The sequence below is a fragment of the Oncorhynchus mykiss genome, chromosome 22 (genome assembly GCF_057628025.1).
Source record: "Oncorhynchus mykiss isolate SJ-2025 chromosome 22, ASM5762802v1, whole genome shotgun sequence".
Classification (NCBI taxonomy): domain Eukaryota; kingdom Metazoa; phylum Chordata; class Actinopteri; order Salmoniformes; family Salmonidae; genus Oncorhynchus; species Oncorhynchus mykiss.
Genome location: NC_143043.1, coordinates 13832567 through 13859847, shown reverse-complemented (window position 1 = coordinate 13859847; position 27281 = coordinate 13832567). Strand labels below are relative to the sequence as shown.

The 27281-nt window shown below is 43.3% G+C and overlaps 1 protein-coding gene across 29 annotated transcripts in view; it reads left to right on the top strand.

Annotated features, from left to right (window-relative positions):
• The window catches only part of tns1b (tensin 1b), a 278602-nt gene that overhangs the window by 168351 nt on the left and 82970 nt on the right, over positions 1-27281 (top strand). For 18 of the 29 annotated variants that reach the window (XM_090215533.1, XM_090215527.1, XM_090215522.1 and 15 more), the window contains 2 exons: positions 1943-1981; positions 20611-20652. In XM_090215533.1, coding sequence (XP_090071659.1) covers positions 1943-1981; positions 20611-20652 — 81 coding nt within the window. The remainder of the gene's footprint in view (positions 1-1942; positions 1982-20610; positions 20653-27281) is intronic. The other 11 variants (XM_090215523.1, XM_090215539.1, XM_090215538.1 and 8 more) reach the window with 1 other exon arrangement.

The window sequence follows — 27281 nt, the reverse complement described above, 5'->3', positions numbered from 1 at the left end:
AATGCTTTCCTGTTTACAGTCCGCATTCCTCTATTCCATCAGGGTTTTGAGTAATGGCCTCCAAAACGACAAGGACTTTGATGACCCAACGTGACCCACGCATCTGATATAACCTTGTGAATCCAATAAGCCGACTCACACCCCAATGGCTACCGTCCAGTGATGCTTTTAGTTTGATCCAATCAACGTGTGTATTGGCTGTATAGTCACACTAGCAATGTCCAGTGTGAATTTCTAGCTTGAAAACATCCAGTTGACTTTGAGCTCCCTGAAGATCTTGAGATTGCTTTGTTGTAAGGACCAATGGGCATTCAGGTGAATTTGTGTAGACCTCTTGTGCGTTTGTGAAACTTCACTGCAAATTAGTGACCACTGTCGCAGTTATACCTTCACTGTCCCAACGTTTTAAGGTAATGCCTTAGTCAGCTTAGAAAATCTGCACATTCCATTTATAGCTTCACGAATAAAACTCCATTGATTTATGAACAAAGAAATCAGAAACAGACACAATAGAGAGAGTTAAGCATTGAGTCGTTGCTGCCATGCATTGTGAAAACAACTGCGCTATGGAAAGAGGCTTTTGCTTACAGTACAAAGAAGTAGCACGCTCGGTATTAGAATTGCAGATCAACCACTGTATGGGCTTAGCGATGGATAATCCTTGATTTACTCTCTGCCGTGACAGATTTGTCCCATTGTATTTATTTGCGGTGCTTTACATTGCCTGAAGCAACATTTGGGGAGTTTTGGTGTGGACTGTTAGAGACTGTTCAGGCTTTTTATGTGGACAGAAAGGAATGTGCTAGCTTTAGCGTAAACATAAAGCAGACCCCAAGAACCCATAAGTCTTCTGTTCACACCGCAAGGGACAATTAGTCAAGGATTTGCCTCTGTGTATGACAGGGCTTTTAAAGGCTAACAGCCCCGATAGCCTACAGCTGACCTTTTAGCACTAAAACAGAGATAGTGGTCCAGCATTGACGGACGGCCCTGTTACGAGAGCAAGAGAGAGAACGTGGGTGTGTGTGTGTGTGTGTGTGTGTGTGTGGTGGGGGGGTGTAAGGCAAAGAGAGATAGAGAGATGAGCAAGTGAAAAAGGTCAACAGCTGATTGAATCGGAGTTACTGTCTCCTGTTTCTAATTTAGCCTTTCCTAACAATAGTCTTTTGTTTGAAAATTAAGGACTTTTTTAGGAAGGGAACATCACTGACAACTTACTGTTTGGCTGATGGTCCTCATGTGGAAACGGTTCACCTCAGTGTTCTATTTGAGTCCCTCGTTATTATCCTCTTCCTGTTTACCCCCTCGCAGTCCTCGTGATTCTGCTCGGGAACTCTGGGATTGATTGTCGCAGTCATTAGAGCGCTAATCGGATTAGAGGTTAGCGCCAACCTTGGCAGATCATGGGTTTCAGTAGGCTTCACAATCGCCTTTAGACATCATTGACTTTCTGGTGCTAAGATAAGCTAGTTAACTGCTGCTAGGAGTTAGCAGATAGGCTACCTTTTACTTGTTGCATACTGTTACACAGTTGGAAATTGTTATTATATTGTCCATTGAGGTTGGCTCAGAGCTCAATGCTAACGTATTGTTTTCCCAGCCTCTCAGCCTGGGCCAATCATTCTATTCTAAAATGAACTGTACAGCATCTCTTAGGTCTGTTGTCTGTATCTCTGTTAAGACATTTTGATCACTAGGGTATTGTCATATTCTTCCTGTGATATACCTATAGACACATACACATTGATACACATTCATAAGATGTACTAGTTTTGGGAAATGTACTATATACTATATTGAAGCATACAGTAAAAACAAAGGACTAATGCTCAGGATCACACAGGTCAAATTTTGAGAGTTTAAACCAGGTATCAACTGTCTGTATACTGTATGCTTACGCATAATCTGCAACATACAACATTTTCTTCATTTTCTTTTCCAGGTGTCTTCATCCTGTGTTCCTGCCACTAACTATGAGCTGGTAAGATTAAAAAAAAAATATATATATATATATTTACATATATATATATATATATATATATATATATATATATATATATATATATATATATATATATATATATATATATATATATAATTGCTCAATGTAAATCTGTCAGTAATAGTGTGTCCATGTATGTATTGTAGAGTAATCTCTTCTTCAGAATGCCATCCAAACATCCAGGGAATGGGTTCTGGGAATCAAGCGAATGAGCAAGGGCAATAAAAACAACATCATGTTGCTGCATTACCTTTTTTGGTCTGGGTTTGAGATTCTCTGTTGGATGTGGAATTATTTGCCCTCTCTGCACGTCCCGTGTATACATTTACTCTAATCCTTGGAAAGACAGAGTGGCCTGCAATGTACACTGAGTATACAAAACATTAAGGACACCTGCTCTTTTCATGCCAAAGACTGACCAAGTGAATCCAGGTGAAAGCAATGATCCCGTATTGATGTCACTTGTTAAATCCGCTTCAATCAGTGTAGTTGAAGGAGAGACAGGTCAAAGAAGGATTTTTAAGCCTTGAGACAATTGAGACATGGATTGTGTACGTGTGCCTTTCAGAGGGTGAATGGGCAAGAGCGGGATATGATAGTAGGAGCCAGGCGCACCGGTTTGTGTCGAGAACTTCACCGCTGCTGGGTTGTTCAGGCTCAACAGTTTCGACTTCTTGTAGACTCCATGCCCCAACGAATTGAGGCTGTTCTGAGGGCAAAAGTAGGGGGTTCATCTATTTTCCTTCCCCAGTATGTCATCTACAGGGGAGTTTCACTTTGTGAAATGGCCCTCCATGTAATTTTCTCTCTCTCCCTATGCCAAGACAACTCACCCCAGAGGTAGACATCACACCCAACATCTTGCTGATTGCCCACTTAAACGTTAATTAGCTAAGATGTAAAACATTCACTGACATATGGTCTTTTTACGACCGAGAAGAGAAAAAGTGCACACACACACACACACACACACACACACACACACACACACACACACACGCACGCACACACACACACACACACAGCGGCAAGCTACTCAGGAGGCTTACAGCAGCTGTGTTGTGAAAACAAAATATGGTTCTCAAGGACAACAGTGGCAGTATTTACCAGAGGAAACTGAGTCCAGCTGGACGAAAGGGCCTTACAGAGAGCAGGAAACAGGAGAAAATACCACAACTTCACACTCGTACCATTTGCTTGTACAGATGTTTGGTTTGCATACATTATTTTCTCCCTCTGATTTTGCTTCATTTCATGAGTAAGTAGGCTATGCAGTCTCTAACTAGGCAGAGTGATGGATTTTAGAGTGATTGCTACATGACTCATGATTGGCTACTTCTTTTACGTTTGATGTGTGTGTGTGTGTGCGTCTGTGTGTGTGGAGGAAGTGGATAGCTGCTGAGGGATTACCCTCTTAGGGCTCTACTTCCTACCTCCCACCCCCACACCACTTTTCTTGATAAAACACCGCTCCTGTACCTCTTATACTCACCCCTCTTTTCCATTCTGGATCATACATTTAACAGAACCCTGCAGAAAAAACACTGCATTCCACTCCATGTCATGGCAGTTTATTAGCGTTCTCCAAACTTAATTATTTGTTATTAGGTTGGGAAGAACTAAAATGTGCTGTTTGATTGTTATACACAGTGGTACTCTATGAGCCATAGGTAAGTAAAATAGTAGCAAAGCTGTTGTGAAGTGCAAAGTATATTGTATATAGGATAAATTGTGTGTGTATGTGTGTTCGCTTGTGTGTGTGTGTGTGTGTGTGTGTGTGTGTGTGTGTGTGTGTGTTTGTGTGTGTGCATGCTTGTGTGTGTGTTTTCTCTCTGGCTGAAGGATGCTTCTCTCCTCCCATCCCAGGCAGCTCCATGTTTGGTGAATTCCTCACCTCTAGAAGAAAGAGAGAGGGCGAGAGAGAGAGAGAGATCTGATTTCGACAGTTGTGTTGTCTAGGTGCAGAACAGAGGGAAGATCACCATGAATCGCTTCATGTCTAAAATGATGAGGGGTTCAATTAACATAGTATTTTACATATGAAGTCACTTATTGTGATTCTAGTGATTTGGTGTGTTGGGAGACACACACCAGAGAATATGAGTCTTTAACTACAGGTACACTACAGGTACACTACAGTACACGAAAACACTATGCGGATGCTGTGACTGTCATGTTAGGAAGAGTGTGTGAGAGTGAGGTCCATATAGTGAAGTCAAGTACAGTACCCTATGTGAGGGAGAAATACACAGTTAGGACGTAACCAACAAAGGGATGTAGCCTATAGAGCCGACACTACAGCATAGAGATCAATAGCATCAATATGTTTCTGTGGACTCCAGTGTGTTGGAGAGTGGGGTGTCCAATGTGAGCTGTCAAGTGGAAGCTCTGGTTTGATCATGGTGCGATAAGGATGTCCTCAGAGTGAGTGATGAGGCGATAGCTCCCCCAGCGGGACTCCCATGCTCCCATGCTTGGAGGTGCGTGGCGTAGAGTGGGGCATGCTGGGTAGTACATTCCTGAGACGTGCCCTCATGTTAACTAACGCTGGGCCTGCAATTTCATTTCCCAGAGAGAGAGAGTGTGGAGAGAGAGAGAGAGAGTATAGAGAGAGAGACAGAGAGAGAGAGAGCAGAACATAGTAAACTGGTTTTAGGTTTGAAACACGCACAGACATACATACACATGCAGCACTCACACACGTAATGATTCACATACACCTTTATACAATCCCCTCAGGCTTGTGTTTACCTGCATCCACTCAAAGCTGTTTCTCAGTCAATGCCTCCGACACCTACGTCATCCAGACACACACACACACAAAACCAACACAAACCACGGCTGGGGAATCGTGCCAGTGCATTGCTGTGTAATGACTCTAACTGTGGCGCAGAGATGGGCAAGATCTTTTCAATTAGCCCAGTGTTTACAGCTGCACATACTTGGCTGATATGCCATATTACGTTCTGTATACAGGACAGGACCAAGTACCCCATAACATTATGTGATTCCTATCTCGTAGGCATGTGCATATACATGGGAAGCAAGTAAGGTTGGCCATCCATGTTGTATATGCCAAGTGAAAGATGGATGTTTCTTTTTACCAGCTGTACATACACATTATATAATGAACTGAAAGATGTCAACTAGTATTGATGACAAGTATTGATTGTGTGTTAATGTGCATGTGTCAGCTGAAGCTAGGCCATATGAAAGATTTTTCTGGTTAACATTCTTTTTTTTCTTCACAATAAGTGCCTTGACTTCAAAAATGAAAGTCCCTGGAGGACAAGAGTTTAGGTAAAACAGCCAATGGTGTGCTTTGTGTAGTATATGGATACAGCTGGACTCCACTGAGTTGCGTGTAGAACTGTTCTCTTCAGGAACGTTTTGATTCACTCTCTCTTTGACCCGTCCAAATATACAAGGCGAGAGACAGCTAGGCATATTTGTACACAGGAAAACAAACAATGGGGGAAAACACAGAGCCCTCATAGTTTTGGCTCAGATTGGAAGTCATGGAAGTCCTCATCGGGCCATTGGGTTATGTCATCATCTGTGTATGCTGTGGTTGTATCAGTGACCAAACCCTGTTAGCCATAATAGGACATGAGACAGGAGAGAGAAGGGAAAGAAAGGGTGAGAGAGAGAGAGGAAAGAGAGAACACATTCCAAACTGAGTGAGAATGAGCAGACTAGCATCACTCCGTCCCCACTGGTGTGTCTTCGTCGTCCCCCACAGTTGTTTATAATCACAGAACCCTAGTCTCTCGTGCATACCAGAATGTCATGTGTTATGTAACAGAGAGAGCTGAAGAGTCCATTTGGGATGGGTCGATCTGGCTGGCCTGCGTGTGACCTCCGTCCGTCCGGGTCCTAGTGCAAACTTTGAGAGAGGTCAGAGGTCGTTTATGGACACTGCTGGCTCAGGAGGTTCCCACAGCTCTGCGTGGCTCAGTTTTGAATTCCAGCATTAGATTGTTTCCATAGAAACCCACCATGAGATCGTGGGCCCAGAATTGTGTATGAGTGGGAGCTAAAGACCAGGGAGCCCACCTCCCCCTCCTCTCTCCATCATCGTTTATGTTTACATTTCTAAACCATGTTCTGTGAAATGCTGCAGATGGGGCTGCTAAGCATGGGAGACTAGCAGATGTTTGCGTGTGTGGGTAAATTGTGCCTGTGTGTGTTGGTGTTGATACAGTTTGTGTGTTAGGGGGGAATGTGTGTGTATTTAAAATGTATGTTTGCATGTTTAAATGTGTGTCTGTCAGAGCGACTGTACCTATTGCTTGTGCCTGTGTGTTACTTTTTATAAGTGTGCGTGTTTGTCTCTGTCTCCATTCACTTACTTGAAATAAATGTTTTCTTTCATTTTCTGTATGTGGTTGTTTGTGGAAATGGAATTGAGCATGTGTACGTGTGTGCAGTATGTCTGTGATATTCGCCCACCAACTATTATATTATTAATACTGGGGACAGTGCCAGGTAGCTCCCTTAACAGTCCATGAGGAATTTGAAGGGCTGTTTATTTATTAAGCATCACATATTCAGCATTGTCTGGACGTCAACCTAGGGTTTTAAATCAACCTGTAATTGGCTTGGATGCAGCTTTGAGACAGGCGAAACAGCATTGCCTTTTTAGGTGTCAGACATAAGAGGGCTTTGACAGGAAACTCACATCTACCTTGTCTCCTGCCAAACAGCCATCCTGTCCTTATTTTAGTAAACAAACAGTTTCTTTCTGTTGCCTCCCTCATGATTGTGCCAAAACTAAGGTAAATGTTCAATGTTGTTGACAGAAGCATAAATAAAAGTGTATTCGTGTGTGAGAAGTTGAAAGATGTCTTGAGCTCCGTGGTTTAAGAAATCATGCTTGGCAGGGGGGTTAAAGTTCCATTTTTAAAACATTGAAGGCTGTCCAGACAGCCCCTAGACGGTAAACCCCAGGACTCACTTCATGTAGTTCTGAAAGGTGACATTTCTGCCATAAAATACACCCATCCAATCCTTTCAGATCTACACAACTGTCAAGAGGGTAGGGTCTAGAGCACGTGTCAAAATCATTCTATAGAGGGCCGATTGTCCGCAGATTTTCACTCCTTTCTTGCACTTGATTGGTTAATTAAGGTCATGATTAGTTAGGAACTCCCCTCACCTGGTTGTCTGAGTCTTCTTTGAACACAAATGAAAAGGAAATAACCAAAACCAGCAGACTTCCGGCCCTCCATGGAATGAGTTTGACACTAGAGATTGGTTAGGCCTGAAATCCAGTAGCCTTGCGTTGTATTTAGGCTGCAGTTCCTATCCTCACCAGCAGGAGGCAGTGTAGCGTTAGATCATTTTACTCAACTCGTCGATTGTACATTTTCCCTCTCTACCATAACTATACTGCTTTCTGTCTAGAAACAAATGATTATGGGAGAACACGTGAGAATGAAACAGGCCATTTTTTCCAATCCCAAGTAATAAATGTAAAGGAAAGCACATGCTCCCTTGATGGGATACATTTTTGAACCTGCATGGATTGAGGAATTTTCATTGGGGCATAAATCTGAAGAATGTCATGCAAAGAATGTGAAAACCCTTAAAAAAACGTATACGTTTCGACGTGTTTCATAACTTCGCAAATTAGGCTTTCCAAAATGATTTAGGGGTAAATAGCCTGTGATTCTGCATTCACCCATGCTTTTCATCTCTCCTTTTCATTAAAGAAAACTGGGAACGACATTGCTCAGACCAAAAACAAAATGAATTGGCAATCAACGTTTTAGTATCAACAGTTCAATTGACACATATACACACAGCATCATGAGGAGTTTTTATATATTGTGACTGTGCAGGATGTATTCATACAACGTAGACCAACGCAGATGGTACAGTATGTATTTTGAAATCTCAAAAGAGCACCATGGTCTAGCAAAAACATTGAGGTGACCATATAGGGATATAATAAAGATAGAAGGAGAGTAGGAAGGAAGGAGAGAAGAAGCAGAGTAGGAAAGAGGGAGAGAGGAAGGAGAGTAGGAAGGAGGGAGGGAGGAAGGAGAGTAGGAAGGAAGGAGGGAGGAGAGTAGGAAGGCGGGAGGGAGGAAGGAGAGTAGGAAGGAAGGAGGGAGGAAGGAGAGTAGGAAGGAGGGAGGGAGGAGAGTAGGAAGGAGAGTAGGAAGGAGGGAGGAAGGAGAGTAGGAAGGAGGGAGGGAGGAGGAAGAAAGGAGAGTAGGAAGGAGGAAGAAAGGAGAGTAGGAAGGAGGGAGGAAGGAGAGTAGGAAGGAGGGAGGAAGGAGAGTAGGAAGGAGGGAGGAAGGAGAGCAGGGAGGAAGGAGGGAGAAAGAGATGAGAGATGTAGTACATACCCTGGGCCATGAGTCTGCCCACAACACACACACACACACACACACACACACACACACACACACACACACACACACACACACACACACACAAAGTTTAGCTCCTAGTTTGGATCCAGACTGGCCAACTCTAGCTGATTTCGCTAGAGATGTGGCATCTAAATGAGCTGGCCTGGTGATTATATTTAGCTGTGTGTCATTTCCAAGGAGACTCTGTTTGGGTATATTTGTGTCCTCACACTGGGAAACTCCCTACACTGTACCTTTCTTCTTGGGCGCTTCCAAGGGTGACTTATAATTATTTGAGTTATGTGAATCTATCAAAGGAGGCTCTATGTACAGTCCATGTGAGTTGCACATGGACTGAATACTGGCCTTACATGTTTATGTCACAGACACACTTATCACAGACACACTGCAATTGCATGTGATTAAGACAGGTGTCCAGGCCTTTCTCTGACCTCATACCCGCTCAGTCTTTATGACATCAAATCCCATCAGTCTCTGACCTCATACCCACTCTGTCTTTATGACCTTCCACTCAGTCTCTATGACACCCTATTACACACTCAGTCTCTAGACTCTCTGACATCATACCCACCTAGTCTCTCTGACCTCATACCCTCTCAGTCTATGACGTCATACCCACATTCTCTCTGGCCTAATACCCACTCAGTCTATATGACCTCATACACACGCAGTCCCTTTGACCTCATACATACTCAGTCTTTCTGACCTCATAGTCCCAGTCGGTATTAGACAGAACGTCGCGGCCATGCCCGCCTGTGGAGAAAACAATATGAGGTTACCTAGGTCGCCCCATTGGCTCACAGCAAAAACTTGACCTTTTCCAAACGCACTTTTCTTGTCTGCTTGTTTTAGTAAATTACAAAACTACATTTATGAAAAGTACAACATGTCTAAAGATGACTTATTAACACTGCCTGCTCCCGACTTTCCTCACTATTTTGAAAACGTAATGTTGTACCGGTATCCTTCATTCCCCTTTTCATAATGGTGCTGGCAGCAACATGAGTGAGTGCTAGCTAGCTACCTACCAGAACATTAAGCTAGCCAAGACCAACAACACAAACAAACGGACGATACAGCTAAAAATAGTTAATGTCTTACCTGTGATGAAATGTTTTCACACATAGCTGGTTATGTACATTGAACAACACAGCAGCTTTTTTTGGCGTGTTTTGTTATTTCTGTAGAACAAAATAAATTGACGACGAAGTTGGCTCTTTTACAGTGGGGATGAATGGGAAAAAATATTTGTTTTCCTCAATTTGTGGGAATGGTTGAGGGGAATTTCTTATTATTACATTAATATCGACTTGGAGTATACCCACTCAGTCTCTATGACCTCATACCCCCTCAGTCTCTATGACAGGGCTCCTCAACTGGTGGCCCGAGGGCTGAATTTGGCCCACTGTAACGAGTTTCGTCTTCATACGAAGGAGAGTCGGACCAAAATGCAGCGTGTGGTTTACGATCCATGTTTATTAATAATACGAAACACGAATCTCCAATACAATACTACAAAACTAAAACGTAACGAAACCCTAACAGCCTATATAGTGTGAACACAGGGACACATAGGACAGGAACAATCACCCACAAACACACAGTGAACCCCAGGCTACCTAAATATGGTTCCCAATCAGAGACAATGACGAACACCTGCCTCTGACTGAGAACCATATCAGGCTGAACATAGAAATAGACAAACAAGACATGAAACATAGAATGCCCACTCAGATCACACCCTGACCAATCAAAACATAGAAAATACAAAGTAAACTATGGTCAGGGCGTGACAGTACCCCCCCCCCAAGGTGCGGACTCCGGCCGCAAAACCTGAACCTATAGGGGAGGGTCTGGGTGGGCATCTGTCCGCGGTGTCGGCTCTGGCGCTGGACGTGGACCCCACTCCATGACAGTTTTAATCCCCCTCCTAAACGTCCCTAAATAGGTTACCCACCACAATGATAACATGGGACAGAGGGACAGCTCGGGACAGAGGTAACTCGGGACAGATGGGTAGCTCAGCACTGAGAGGAAGCTCAGCACTGAGAAGAAGCTCAGCACTGAGAGGAAGCCCAGGCAGGTAGTAGAAACTACCAGAACCTGGCTGGCGGTTTCAGCAGATCCTGGTCGACTGGCGGATCTGGGAGAATCTGGTCGACTGGCGGATCTGGGAGAATCTGGTCGACTGGCGGATCTGGGAGAATCTGGTCGACTGGCGGATCTGGGAGAATCTGATCGACTGGCAGATCTGGGAGAATCTGGTCGACTGGCAGATCTGGGAGAGTCTGGACGACTGGCAGATCTGGAAGAGTCTGGACGACTGGCAGATCTGGAAGAGTCTGGTCGACTGGCAGATCTGGAAGAGTCTGGTCGACTGGCAGATCTGGAAGAGTCTGGTCGACTGGCAGATCTGGAAGAGTCTGGTCGACTGGCAGATCTGGAAGAGTCTGGTCGACTGGCAGATCTGGAAGAGTCTGGTCGACTGGCAGATCTGGAAGAGTCTGGTCGACTGGCAGATCTGGAAGAGTCTGGACGACGGGCAGATCTGGACGAGTCTGGACGACGGGCAGATCTGGAAGAGTCTGGACGACTGGCAGATGTGGAAGAGACTGGTCGACACAGACTGGCTGCTCTGGCTGCTTCATGCTGACTGGCAGCTCTGGCTGCTCCATGCTGGCAGACTGCTCTGGCTGCTCCATGCTGACTGGCTGCTCCATGCTGACTGGCGGCCCTGGCTGCTCCATGCTGACTGGCGGCCCTGGCTGCTCCATGCTGACTGGCGGCCCTTGCTGCTCCATACTGACTGGCGGCCCTGGCTGCTCCATGCTAACTGGCAGCTCTGGCGGCTCCTTGCAGACTGGCAGCTCTGGCGGCTCCTTGCAGACTGGCAGCTCTGGCGGCTCCTTGCAGACTGGCAGCTTTGGCGGCATCCTGCAGACAGGCAGCTCTGGCGGCTCCTTGCAGACTGGCAGCTCCTTGCAGACTGGCAGCTCTATGCAGACTGGCAGCTCCTTGCAGACTGGCAGCTCCTTGCAGACTGGCAGCTCCTTGCAGACTGGCAGCTCTATGCTAGCTGGCAGCTCTATGCTAACTGGCAGCTCTATGCTAACTGGCAGCTCTATGCTAACTGGCAGCTCTATGCTAACTGGCAGTTCTGAACAGGCGGGAGACTCCGGCAGCGCTGTAGAGAATGAAGGCTCTAACAGCGCTAAACAGGCGGGAGACTCCGACAGCGCTGGAGAGGAGGAGGGCTCCGACAGCGCTGGACAGGCGAGGCGCACTGTAGGCCTGATGCGTGGTGCTGGCACTGGTGGTACTGGGCCGAGGACACGCACAGGAAGCCTGGTGCGGGGAGCTGCTACCGGAGGGCTGGGGTGTGGAGGTGGTACTGGAAAAAACGGACCGTGCAGGCGCACTGGAGCTCTTGAGCACCGAGCCTGCCCAACCTTACCTGGTTGAATGCTCACGGTCGCCCTGCCAGTGCGGCGAGGTGGAATAGCCCGCACTGGGCTATGCAGGCGAACCGGAGACACCGAGCGCAAGGCTGGTGCCATGTAAGCCGGCCCAAGGAGACGCACTGGGGACCAGCTGCGTAGAGCCGGCTTCATGGCATTAGGCTCGACGCTCAATCTAGCCCGGCCGACACGCGGAGCTGGAATATACCGCACCGGGCTATGCACCCGCACTGGAGACACCGTGCGCACCACTGCATAACACGGTGCCTGTCCGGTCTCTCTAGCCCCCCGGTAAGCACAGGGAGTCTGCCCAGGTCTCCTACCTGGCGTAGCCATACTCCCTGTTAGCCCCCCCCCAATAAATTTTTGGGGCTGCCTCTCGGGCTTCCTTGCCAGCCGTGTTCCCTCATATCGCCGGCTCCTCTCTCCGGCTGCCTCTGCTCTCCTAAGTGCCTCCACCTGTTCCCATGGGAGGCGATCTCTTCCAGCCAGTATCTCCTCCCAAGTGTAACAGCCCTTGCCATCCAAAACGTCCTCCCATGTCCATTCCTCTTTACGCTGCTGTTGCTGCCTGTTGACACGCTGCTTGGTCCGTTGGTGGTGGGTGATTCTGTAACGGTTTTCTATATGTGAAGGAGAGTCGGACCAAAATGCAGCGTGTGGTTTACGATCCATGTTTATTAATAATACGAAACACGAATCTCCAATACAATACTACAAAACAAAAACGTAACGAAACCCTAACAGCCTATATAGTGTGAACACAGGGACACATAGGACAGGAACAATCACCCACAAACACACAGTGAACCCCAGGCTACCTAAATATGGTTCCCAATCAGAGACAATGACGAACACCTGCCTCTGACTGAGAACCATATCAGGCTGAACATAGAAATAGACAAACAAGACATGAAACATAGAATGCCCACTCAGATCACACCCTGACCAATCAAAACATAGAAAATACAAAGTAAACTATGGTCAGGGCGTGACACCCACGTGTGATTTTCTTTGGTCCCCCACATTTTCTGGGCAAAAAAATGTATGTATACTGTATATTTTAGTTATTTATTGTTAGACATAAAAAACTGTAAGAACACCAGCAAATCTCTAAGTTATTTTAATTTAGGAAATCTGATCCAAAGTATTCCCACACATAATCTATGTGATCGTTTACAAATGTAAGCAAGGTTTGAAATTATTATGTTTTACTCAAATATTGTATCTGTTTGGACTTCTTCAGTCAATTTGCTGTCTACAAATTATTTGTCATTATGACCATCCGCGAAATAACAAATCGGCCCGCGGCTGAATCTAGTTTATGATGACCTTATACCCACTCAGTCTCTATGACCTCATACCCTATCAGTCTCTATGATCTCATACCCACATGTCTCTATGTCCTTTTGCACGCTCAGTTTATGGGACCACACACACAGTCAGTCTCATATGCACACAGTCTCTATGATATCATACCAACAGTCTCTCTGACATCACATATTATGCCTCTAACCTTCCAGCTCAATGTCTATGACCTCATACCCCCAGTCTATGTTGTCCCAACTCCTCTATAAGACACAATAAACCCAGTCTACAACATCACACCTTTCGATCTAACTTTCGACTTCATACCGAGCCTCTGTCTGTTTTGTCATAGTTTTCACGGTGTAACATTATGGCTAGAATACCATTTCACTGCCATTCCACATCTGTCTTTCTACTAACCAGCTGTGTTTTGTGAGTTGGACCTCTACATACTGTGACACTACACAATGAAAACCATGTAAAAGCATGTGTACTGTACACACACAGATGTTTACAGTATGTGTGTGTACAGTATGATCTCACACAGGCCTTTGTTCGGTAACTAGACTCCAGGCTCTCTATTACAATAGGGCGGTGTGGCCAAACGTTGTTTTGGGAAGAAAATGTCTGGCCATGGAATTTGGCCTGGATACAAATTCACAGACCAGTTGTACTGTTGCGAGGATCACTACGTGTTTTCTTGTCCATTACCAAGAAATGTCCCCTAGCTGACACACCTTCTCACTAGAGGAGACAATTTAGCCAACTTGGCCAACCAGAGATAGCGTGACACTCCTGCATTTGGATCAGTAGTGTATTTTATTATTTGTAGTTTGTTGTTTTGATCTTTTGGCTTTTTCCTCATATTTGGGTTATGGTGTTATATTCTGTATCGTTAGATTTCAGTGCAGCCTTTGATGTTATTGATCCTAATTTCTTATTGAAGAAAATCTCACTTATTTATGGCTTTACATCACCTGCCATCACATGGTTGGAGAGTTATTTATCCAAAAGAACTAGAGAGTATTCTTCAATGGACGCTTTACAGTGTGGTATCCCTCATGGCACTTGCCTTGGGCTGTTACTCTTCTCTATTTTTACAAATGATTTCCCACTTGTCTTACACATTTGCACACTCTACACATCAGCACCTTCAGCCAATGATCTCACTGAGAATCTTAGCAAGGAGTTACAGTCAGTGTTAGAATGTGTAATTAACAATAAACTGGTCTTAAATACATGTAAAACCAAAAGCATTGTTTTGATTCAAAGCATTCTCTTGGACCTAAACCTCAACTGGAGAAAGAGTGTAAACATTGAACAAGGTGGTCAGTTATCATGGCCAAGTCATATTGACAAAGTTGTTGTGAAGATGGGGAGATATTTGTCTGTTATAAAAAGATTATTCTGCATTTTTGACACAAAGATCTGTACTAATTGTTCAGGCTTTGATCTTGTCCCATCTTGATTACTGTCCGGTAATATTGCCGGGTGCAGCATAGAAAGACCTAGCAAAGCTGCAGCTGGCTTAAAACAAAGCAGCACGCCTTCCCCTTATCTCCACACACAGAACTAACATCTACAACATGCATGATAGTCTTGCATGGTTGAGGGTTGTGGAGAAATTGACTACTTCTCTTCTGGTCTTTTTAATAAATATTTGTGTGTTGAAAATGCCTAACCACTTGTATCACATGGTTGGAGAGTTACTTATCCAATAGAACTACAGAGTATTATTCAATGGAAGCTTGTACAGTGTGGTATCCCTCATGGCATTGCATGCACTTTAAACAGACATACATAGCCCACCAGACATACCAGTTTCTTCACGGTACCCAAACCAAAAACAGATTTAATGCATTGCCCAGTTATGTATAGAGGCGTGTCATCGTGGAATCCTCTGCCACCAGAGGTTACTCAGGCAGAAACAAGTTTAACATACACTATATATACAAAAGTATGTGGACACCCCTTCAAATTAGTGGATTCGGCTATTTCAGCCACACCCGTTGCTGACAGGTGTATAAAATTGAGCACACAGCCATTCAATCTCCATAGACAAACATTGACAGTACAATGGCTTTACTGAAGAGCTCAGTGACATTAAAATGGCAACGTCATAGGATGCCACCTTTCCAACAAGTCAGTTCGTCAAATTGTTCCATATTAATGCCCATGATTTTGGAATGAGATGTTCGACCGACCAGGTGTCCACATACTTTTGGTCATGTAGTGTATTGTATCCCAGTGCCTCTCCTCTTTCTAAATATCTAATTCAACTGTACTGTATATAATAATATGAATATGTATATATGAATACTGTGTAAATAGTATTTTTGTTATCTCTTGTTGTCTCTGTACTTTGTCATGTATTTGTACATTTTATGTGGACCGAAGGAACAGTAGCTGCTGTACGCGCAATAGCTAATGGGGATACTAATAAACTAAACTAAACTTAGCAGATACTTTTCTCCAAAATAACTTACTGTACAGTGCATACATGTTTTGTATGTGTATGTGATCCTTGTGGCAAATGAACCCTCAACCATGGTATTGCTAGCCCCACAGTCTTGCCATATAATCCACACAGGACCAAGTATTGTCTCTTTCAGGCGCTGTCTGAACTTGGCGGGATTTGTAGGCTATACTCCCCAAATTATGTGTTGGACTGTTCCCTTAGTGTTAGAACTGTTCTGTTCTGTGAACTATGAACCCCTAACTGTAACCCTTTGAGTCAATGAGACGGATAATTTGCACACATGCACACATATCCTTCGTGGTGGTGTCTGTAGCTGTATTATACATTTGAATCATACATCCCATATCGTTCCAAGTCCTAGTTTTTTGAACCCAGCGCAGAAGGCTTTGATACGCACTGCTTTACTATTGAATTCCGGTCTTCTTACTTAGTTTGTGTGTATATAGGCTATCGCCCCTCTCCTTGGCTCCTCATATCACTCTAACAATTTGAAGCTAGCCAGAGCCACCCTGACCAATGACATCATGGATTCCTTGAGGCCTGGGTCATTATAAATAAACAATGTTTTTGGACATCTCTCTCTCTCTCTCTCTCTCTCTCTCTCTCTCTCTCTCTCTCTCTCCTTCTACTCCTCTCTCTCTCTCCCCCCCCTCTCTCTCTCTCCCTCCCCTGCCTCACTCTCTCCCTCTCTCTTCTTCTTTCTCCTCCCCACTCTCTTTCTCCTCTCTCTTTCACCCTCTCCTTATTCTCTCTCTCTCGCTCTCTCTCGCTCTCTGTCTCTCTCACTCTCTCATTCTCTCTCTCTCCATGGCTGTAAATGGTTGTGATGGGTGTGCTGCAGCAGTGGGGATGGAGATGGTCTCTGGGCTGGGCTAACGGAAGAGATGAGTCTCTTAGGGCACTATTTTCACAAACTTGGTGCTGGCTACAGATTTCAGGGTGTGTATCTGTATTTTCACAACTGAAATTATGTGCGCAGTAGCTGGTGGTGACGCAAAACGACTGGGTTTTGATAAATGAACAAATTGTGTCAAGGCTTTATACCTCACTGGCCAATCAGAACATGGTCCATGGCTAAATATGTGGTTTCTTCAAGTTGTGTATTTACAGAGTCTCCCGAGTGAAACGGAGGTCTAAAGCACTGCACCGCAGTGCTTAAGGCATCACTAGGGACCCGGGTTTGATCCCGGGCTGTGTCACAGCCGGCCATGTCAGAGAGACCCAGACTCGGGGCACAATTGGCCCAGCTTCGTCCGGGTTAGGGGAGGTTTTTGCCGGGCCGGGATGTCCTCGTCCCATCACGCTCTAGCGACTCCTGTGGCAGGCTGGGCGCATGCACGCTGACCCGGTCGCCAGTTGTATGGTGTTTCCTCCGACACATTGGTGCGGCTGGCTTCTGGGTTAAGCGAGCAGTGTGTCAAGAAGCAGTGCAGCTTGGCAGGGTTGTGTTTTCGGAAGACACATGGCTCCCAACCTTTTCCTCTCCTGAGTCCGTACGGGAGTTGCAGTGATGGGACAAGACTGTATTTACTAATTGGGTAGAAAAATTGGTTACATTTTTTAAATAAAATTATATATAAAATATATATATTTATTTTTTAAATGTATAAAATGTTCTATTAAAACAAATACAGTATCAGTCAAGAGTTTGGACACACCTACTCATTCCACATTTTTTCTTTATTTTTTACTATTTTCCACATTGTACAATAATAGTGAAGACATCAAAACTATGAAATAACACATATGTAATAATGTAGTAACCAAAAAAGTGTCACGACTTCCGCCGAAGTCGGCGGTCGACGTCACCGGCTTTCTAGCCATCGCCGCTCCATTTTTCATATTTCCATTTGTTTTGTCTTGTTCCATACACATCTGGTTTTCATTCCCTAATCACACTGCATGTATTTAGTCCTCTGTTCCCCTCCATGTCTTTGTGTGAAATTGTATTTATGCATGTTCACTACACTCTGCTCTCCTGCACCTGACTTCCCCTTCCAGTACACACCCTTAACAAAAAGTGTATGTTTTTTATATTTGAGATTCTTCAAAATAGCCTCTAAGAATCGTGACCAAGACTTTAAGCTCTTAACAATGCCCAATACTTTTGGCTTTCTGTTGCTCAGGTAAAAACAACAGATATATGCATAATATACATTACCAGTCAAAAGTTTGGACACACCTACTCATTCCAGGGTTCTTTATTTTATTATTTTCTACATTGTAGAATAATAGTGAAGACATCAAAACTATGAAATTACACATATGGAATCATGTAGTTACCAAAAAAGTGTTAAACAAATCAACATTTCAAAACCTGCCAAGAGAGGGTCGCCCACCAAAATTCATGGACCAGGTAAGGAGGGCATTAATCAGAGAGTTAACATAGAGACCAAAGATAACCTTGAAGGAGCTGCAAAGCTCCACAGCGAAGATTGGAGTATCTGTCCATAGGACCACTTTAAGCCATACACTCCACAGAGCTGGGCTTTACGGAAGAGTGGCCAGAAAAAAAGACATTGCTTAAAGAAAAAAATAAGCAAACACATTTGGTGTTCGCCAAAAGGCATGTGGGAGACTCCCCAAACATATGGAAGAAGGTACTCTGGTCAGATGAGACTAAAATTGATATTTTTGGCCATCAGAGAAAACGTTATGCCTGGGGCAAACACAACACCTCTCATCACCCTGACTGAGAACACCACCCCCACAGTGAAGCATGGTGGTGGCAGCATCATGCTGTGGGGATGTTTTTCATCGGCAGGGACTGGGAAACTGGTCAGAATTGAAGGAATGATGGACACCGCTAAATACAGGGAAATTCTTGAGGGAAACCTGTTTTAGTCTTCCAGAGATTTGAGACTGGGATGAAGGTTCACCTTCCAGCAGGACAATGATTCTAAGCATACTGCTAAAGCAACACTCGACTGATTTAATGGGAACCATTTAAATGTCTTGGAATGGCCTAGTCAAAGCCTAGACCTCAATTCAATTAAGAATCTGTGGTATGACTTAAAGAGTGCTGTACACCAGCGGAACCCATCCAACTTGAAGGAGCAGGAGCAGTTTTGCCTTGAAGAATGGGCAAAAATCCCAGTGGCTAGATGTGCCAAGCTTATAGAGACATACCCCAAGAGACTTGCAGCTGTAATTGCTGAAAAAAGGTGGCTCTACAAAGTATTGACTTTTGGGGGGTGAATAGTTATGCACGCTCAAATTTTCTTGCTTCACAAGAAAAAAATATTTAGCATCTTCAAAGTGGTAGGCATGTTGTGTAAATCAAATGATACAAACCCCCAACAAGTCTATTTTAATTCCAAGTTGTAAAAAAACTTTCGCAAGCCACTGTAATTGCTTCCCGTGAGCGTATAATACAGACAAGGCATCTTAGACTATGGAGGGTTTTATACAAATGCAAACTTTTCACAGGAGCTTGACAAAGATCCAATATATAGAGAAATGGGGAATACCCACTCACCTTTATACTGATCCAAAATGTTTTATAAACATACAAACATCATTGAACCATCTTACAGATCATTTTTGCACTTTTTTTTTTTTTGCATTTTTTGCACTTGCACTTTTTTTTGCAATTTTTGCACAGACAAAATTGCATTGCAATTGAGCCATTTGCTTTCTCAGCATAAACCCACGGATGGTTAATCTTTCTAATGAGATTGGTTTTTCATCAAATTAAATGAAAAACAATCCATGTCTTTTTTAAAACAGTCACAATATTTCTAAATTGGATCAGGTCAGAAGCATGATATCATAAATCACCTCTATCATTCCATGAGCATAAGGCTATGTTTGCACGAATAGGCCTCAGGGCTCTCTGGCAGGAGGCATGGATGTTTGTCCCATCCATTGAAGATAGTTTATTAAATAAATACAGTAACCCTACAATAAGCCTAGTTATAACAAACATGTAGCCAATCTAGTTTGTTTTTATTGGCTTCAACATGGACATATTTGTCGACACACCTTGCATTGACATTTTTTTAAATGCACTGCATGTTCGATTATTGGACATTGCCCAAATAATAAGATTAGCCTACCATCACCATCGCCTGTTAGTGACTTTGCCACGTGAAAGGTAAACTAACAGACAAATAGCCAGGCTTCAAGCTGATCGCTACGATTTGACAGTTAGGTCCAACAGATGAAAGTGGAAAGTAGGGGTTGGAAAATAGCATAGCGCTGGTCAAAGTTGCCAAAGAGCGTGCGTTTGACACTAGCGTCGCCTTAACGCCAGCTGAAAATAGAGGCCCTAGTGTAAATATTTACCTCAAAGGTTTTATGGATGCTCCTACGCACTCAAGGCGTATACCAGCTCCACTTTTACCCAGACCGGTCAGTAAGGAATTCTAGGTCCTCGAAAAGCACCCTTTCAGACAAAACACTATAGAAATATGACATGACAGAAGATTGACCTGGGTCAAAATACTATTTGTTTTTATTTCAATTACATTGGGTGGGGTTTGCATTTTTGGCGCTGTTGGTTCTGGAGCTAAATCAACTGCATATTAGTAATTGAAAGAAAAATGTTTGCCCCAGGTCGGATTATGACACATACTGTGGGATAAACATTGGCACAGAATTATTTTTTATTAATCTTTTTTTATTTTTTTATGTAACCTTTATTTAACTAAGCAAGTCAGATATTTACATTGACGCCTACCTCGTCCAAATCCGATGCTGGGCCAATTGTGTGCCGCCCTATTGGACTCCCAATCACGGCCGGATGTGATACAGCCTAACCCCCCCCCCCCCCATAGTAAGGATATTGGCCATTCAAGTGTGAAGTTTTGTATATAAAACAGTGCTAATGCAAACAGTCTATAAAAGGTGTTATCACAACCAAGCTTCCCCATTGCAGGTTGTATACTGTATTTACAGTGGTCTCACCTTCTCTCTCTTTCTCGCTCTCTCTCTCCTTCTTTTCTCCCTTTCTCTCTCTCTCTCCCATTACTCTTTTAGGCACCTGGTAACGACATACCCCTGAAGTATGTAGAGACTATGGTGAGTTTGAGCTGCATCTTATATTATATTTGGTTGGGTGTGTGTTATTTCATTTCTCTAGCTAAAACAACACAAACCGTTAAGAGAGGGATCAAATTTATCAAACCAATTGTATTTATATAGCCCTTCGTACATCAGCTGATATCTCAAAGTGCTGTACAGAAACACAGCCTAAAACCCCAAACAGCAAGCAATGCAGGTGTAGAAGCACGGTGGCTAGGAAAAACTCCCTAAAAAGAAACCTAGAAAGGAACCAGGCTATGAGGGGTGGCCAGTCCTCTTCTGGCTGTGCCGGGTGGAGATTATAACAGAACATGGCAAAGATGTTCAAATGTTCATAAATGACCAGCATGGTCAAATAATAATAATCACAGTAGTTGTCGAGGGTGCAGCAAGTCAGCACCTCAGGAGTAAATGTCAGTTGGCTTTTCATAGCCGATCATTAAAAGTATCTCTACCACTCCTGCTGTCTCTAGAGAGTTGAAAACAGCATGTCTAGGACAGGTAGCACGTCCGGTGAACAGGTCAGGATTCCATAGCCGCAGGCAGAACAGTTGATACTGGAGCAGCAGCACGGCCAGGTGGACTGGGGACAGCAAGGAGTCCTCATGCCAGGTAGTAGGTAGGATGAGGAATGCTTTTGCTCCATTGTGTTATTATCATTGTGATACAAGCCAATAATCTTGACCAAGACTTTAAGCTCTTAATTAACAATGCACAATACTTTTGGCTTTTGGTTGCTCAGGTAAAAACAACAGATATATGCAAAATATACATTACCAGTCAAAAGTTTGGACACACCTACTCATTCCAGGGTTCTTTATTTGTACTATTTTATACATTGTAGAATAATAGTGAAGACATCAGAACTATCAAATAACACATATAGAATCATGTAGTAATCAAAAAAGTGTTAAACTAAACAAACTATTTTATATTTGAGATTCTTCAAAGTAGCCACCTTAATGACAGCTTTGCACACTCTTGGCATTCTCTCAACCAGCTTCATGAGGAATGATTATCCAACAGTCTTGAAGGAGTTCCCACATATGTGACCCAATTCAGGAAACTAGGCGTATGTCGCAAGTCACAACTTCACAGGAGAGCTGTTTGAACGTAAACAAAAAAAATTAACAGTTTTTTGGCAGAAATAACTTCTCGAATATGTGACTTTTCATGTGCCTTAATATCAAACTTGTATGCCATCTGTAAATACAAATACAATTGTTAAATTATGAGCCTAGTTGGTTTAAACACAGAAAAAGTGCAACCTTCCCGCTGTTTACCTAGCTAGCTACATGTCTTATCAAAAGACTCTAATTTTGACAAAGTATTTTCATTTTAGTTAAAGTGTACTGTTAGCTAGCTAACTAACGTTAGTTGGCTGGCTCGCTAACTAACGTTATGTCATGCATTGGGATTCATTATTTACCTAGCTACATTTCTTAACAAAAGACTCTCGTCTTAGTGTGCCAGAGCGCAGAATAACTATAGCATTTTTGAACGCTCAAAACCTGTTCAATATGTCGGGTGTCAGTAAACGTCAGCAACAAAGCATCATTCAATTGTTGCCAGCAGCACAGTTACAGTCACCAGCACTCTGGATAACATGAAAAAAGCCTAACCAGCTCTGCTAGGGCGAGTAAAATGGTCAGAGTGGGTGTTCTCTGGGGTTAATGGCGCTGTACTGCAGCGCCAGCTGTGCCACCAGAGACTCTGGGTTCGCTCTGTTGTAACCGGCTGCGACCGGGAGGTCCGTGGGGCGACGCACAATTGATAGGGCGATTAATGTTCCGTGAGCTGTTCTCTCTCTCTCTTAGGTGTCTGGAAGTAGCTGGCAAGTTAGTACAGAATGGTTGGATCAACACTTAAAGAAATGGGTGGAGCTAAGGCTTAAAGGGGTGTGAACAATGCTGAATGGGTGTAGACAAAGAAGGGCTCTCCAATAGTTGTACAAAAACATTGAAAGACTCAAAAGTGAGTTTTCAAGTTGATCAATTTTCAAAGCCTAATTACTTTCTCAGTGTTTCCTCAAATGCAGTGTATGATATACCATGTTGTAGCTATGAGTCTCTAATTTTATTCAATGTAAAAAAAAAAATATTCAAATGTTGCTACATAAGACCGAATCCAGGTGGTGAGTCACATATGCTGAGCACTTGTTGGCTACTTTTCCTTCACTCTGCGGCCCAACTCATCCCTAACCATCTCAATTGGGTTGAGGTCTGGTGATTCTGGAGGCCAGGTCATCTGATGCAGCACTCCATCACCCTCCTTGGTCAAATAGCCCTTACAAAGCCTGAAGGTGTGTTTTGGGTCATTGTCCTGTTGAGAAACAAATGATAGTCCCACTAAGTGCAAACCAGATGGAATGACATATCACTTCAGAATGCTGTGGTAGTCATGCTGGTTAAGTGTGCCTTGAATTTGAAATAAATCACTGACTGTGTCACCAGCAAAGTACCCCCACACCATCACACCTCCTCCTCCATGCTTCACGGTGGGAACCACACATGAGGAGATCATCCGTTCACCTACTCTGCGTCTCACAAAGACACTGCGGTTGCAACCAAAAATCGCACATTTGGACTCATCAGACCATAGGACAGATTTCCACAGGTAGAATTTCCATTGCTCGTGTTTCTTGGCCCAAGCAAGTCTCTTCTTATTATTGGTGTCCTTAAGTAGTGGTTTCTTTATTTGGGCTGCAATCTGAGGCTGGTAACTCTAATGAACTTATCCTCTGCAGTAGAGGTAACTCTGGGCCTTTCTTTCCTGTGGTGGTCCTCATGAGAACCAGTTTCATCATAGCTCTTAATGGTTTTTGCAACTGCACATGAAGAAACTTTAAAAGTTCTTGAATATTTTTCCACATTGACTGACCTTCATGTGTTAAAGTAATGATGGACTGTCGTTCTCTTTGCTCATTTGAGCTCTTCTTTGTCACATCCTAATCTGTTTCACCTGTCTTTGTGCTTGTCTCCACCCCTCCAGGTGTCACCCATCTTCCCCATTATCCCCAGTGTATTTATACCTGTGTTCTCTGTTTATCTGTTGCCAGCTCATTTTGTTCGGCAAGACCTCCAGCGGTTTTCCCCTTGCTCCTGTCTGTTTCTAGTTTTCCCGGTTTTGACCATTCTGCCTGCCCTGACCCTGCCTGCCATTCTGTACCTTTTCACATCACACTGTTTTATTGACCTCTGCCTGCCCATGACCCTGAGACTGCCTGCCGTTCTGTACCTTTTGGACTTTTGATCTGGATTACTGACCTCTGCCTGCCCTCGACCTGTCGTTTTGCCTGCCCCCTGTTCTAGTAATACACTTTTGTTACTTCGACACTGTCTGCATCTGGATCTTCCCTAAAAGTGATAATTCTTGCCATAATATGGACTTGGTCTTTTACCAAATAGGGCTATCTTCTATATACCACCCCTACCTTGTCACAACACAACTGATTGACTAAAACGCATTAAGAAGGAAAGAAATTCCACAAATGAACTTTTCACAAGGCACACCTGTTAAATGAAATGCATTCCAGGTGACTACCTCATGAAGCTGGTTGAGAGAATGCCAAGATTGTGCAAAGCTGTCATCAAGGCAAAGGATGACTACTTTGAAGAATCTCCAATATAAAATCTATTTTGATTTGTTTAACACTTTTTTGGTTACTACATGATTCCATATGTGTTATTTCATGGTGTTGATGTCTTCACTATTATTCTACAATGTAGGAAATAGTCAAAATAAAGAAATACCCTGCAGGTGTGTCCAAACTTTTGACTGGTACCCTACATACACACTCATCTATTGTGTTCATTCATAAAAGAACATAACCAAATACACATAAACACAAAGAAACTGAACAAATGAATGCAATATGCAGTGTACATGCAAACACACGGTGATCCAGTCACAGCTGTGTATGAGTAATTGCACTCTGCGTTGATCCAAATAAACGTTTAGTCTCTCTTCAGCTGAATTCCATATGATGGTGTATCACTGACCACACAACCTCAGGGGGTAGTGAGACACTTTGAGCTTTGTCCTGCTGTTACACACACACGTACAAACATGTGCACACACACAGACACACACACACAGACACACACGCACAGACACACACATGTAAACACATGCATAAACGAAGGAACGCGTGCATGCACGCACACACACACGTACACATGCATGAACTAACCCACACACGTGCACACACATACAATGAGAGAGACTGTCTGTATTAGTTGCTACTACTACATTTGTGTTGTATGTTGTATGTTTGCATTTGTGAATTAATGTTTTTTTTATGGTCTATTCAGTATCCAGTACAGAGCCAGCCATGCAAGTTTTAAAGCCAAGCATACAGCATAGGTTGCCTATGACACGTTTCCTTTTGGGTTTGGAATGGGTCTTATTTAGTCTGAGAAAGGAAGTATCACGTTACAGATTGAGACTTATGACTAATGTTCCCTCAATTTTTTTTAGGCACTGAGCAAATTGCACATCTGCTGAGTGCAAAATTGAACATTGTGAAAGTTCTGTGCAACTTCCAGCGCACTTTATTGTGAACTCTGGGGCTGTACCTGCTTTAAGTGACAGTTTTAACAGTGGCCAAGTAGACTACTGTGGCTATTTGATCATAATGTAGGCCTATCACTGGCCTTCCATAAAAAAACTATGGAGAAAATGCCTCCCATAACATTTTAACATGGAAATAGCTGTTCTATCATTCAGCCTACAGTAGCTGCCAATGTGTGGTGTTCAATGTAGGCCTACATTCCATGAGACTTTTGAAAAACATGCAGGGCTTGACATTCATCTGTTTATCCACTTTATCCACAAGGAGGTGACTGAAAATGTTGTTGTGTTGTTTGATGCAAGAAACCACTTTACAAAATACAATGTATTATTATTCCCAAACCATTATTGCAGAGAATCAGACAAATGATGCTACCCTCTGCCTATTGGCTACTTAGCTTATTCAAGCCTGTCTCAAAATACAACACTGCCCCTTTAAGACAAAAAAAAAGCTCTATATCTGACTTGCTTTTCAAAGATGTCTAGAAATGTTTTGTGCTCTTATAGGAAGCAATCAATTCCCTATTGTTGACTACAAATGATCTATAGCTGGGCTAATAACTCACTAACTAGCAAAGGATATGAACAAAATGCACACACATGGCTACATGTAGCTCTTGCTTTGATCTCAAAACAAGCGCATCTACTCACGACCACAGCTGTAAACAGTCCAGTTCAAAGTAAATGGCACAGATCCATTTATGAAAATGGTCTATTTTTCGCTAGACAAATGAGATGATCGTGCACTACAGGAAAAGGGGCTGTAGTTGAGCCCCCATTCACATCGACGGGGCTGTAGTTGAGCAAGTCGAGAGTTTCAAGTTCCTTGGTGTCCAACAAACTATCATGGTCCAAACACACAAAGAAAGTTGTGAAGAGGACGCAACAATACCTTTGATTTGATATAAGCCTACCGTAGCTCTGATTAGTTATGCCGCATCGGTCCATGTAGAGTACGGGCTGAGTCGTGCGCAATAGAATTCTAGTCCGTTACCTTGTGCCTTCAACAAAATCTCTTGTATTGCTCGTTATGTTTCAGTATGTTGCATTGAAAGTGGCTAATATTGCATTGATTTGATCACAATTGCCACAGTAAATGGAAACACTGATAGTGTTAACTAACAGGGAAAACTCTAGAAAGTTGAATGACCCAAGCCAAGACGCAGCCCATATTTAAGGAGGAAAATTAAGCACTATCCAGAGCTATGTATGCGTGTGTGTGTTTTGTGCATGCCTGCAGACTTTTATGCTATTTATCACAGCCAGGTCACCAGCGATACAAGTCAGTATTTGACCTCCATCCATGTCTGAGGACATTGGGAGTTGATATGGAAACTCACCACTAGGGTATTACCTTCGGATGTGCTATGGGGATTGTGGACAGGGATGGAAGATGGGTGTAAGCATCTGCCTCTGATTACCAAGGTTGCAAGTTTGAATTCAGTGATAAAATTTTGTTTTGAGACTTTTGTTTTAAGCCTTTACCCTTATCTTTAAAAAATCCCTTGACGTTTGCAACAACTTCGAAATTTGACGGTTGGGAAACATGGATGAACGTATAATTTTGATGCAAGACTTTATCGTTGTTCCATTGGGAATCTGCCGTCAGTTATAATCGGAAATGCGTATGTACTGTACGTGAGCCATTATCTTGTGTGTGTACTTCTATGTGTGTACATACATACTGTACATTTCACAATTTCACAGGTAACAGAGTGAGTTTATCTTCTGTCTACAGTATTTCTCCCACTAATCAAACAAATTGACACACACACACATACACACACACACACACACACACATACGCACGCACGCACGCACAAACACAACACTACTGCAGAACTTCATGAATCTGACTCACGCACTTACTATTACAACTCGGAATCCTATTTGGCCATAAATATGCATTTAGATTTTGCTAAAGCTCAGATGTAATCAGATAGCTATGATTCAATCATTGATGTTGGGAGCTTAAACCACTGGCATCCCGTGTTTAATTTAATGGCCTCACTGTGGGCCAAATCCCCCTGATCTACTGACTGATGCACATCCTG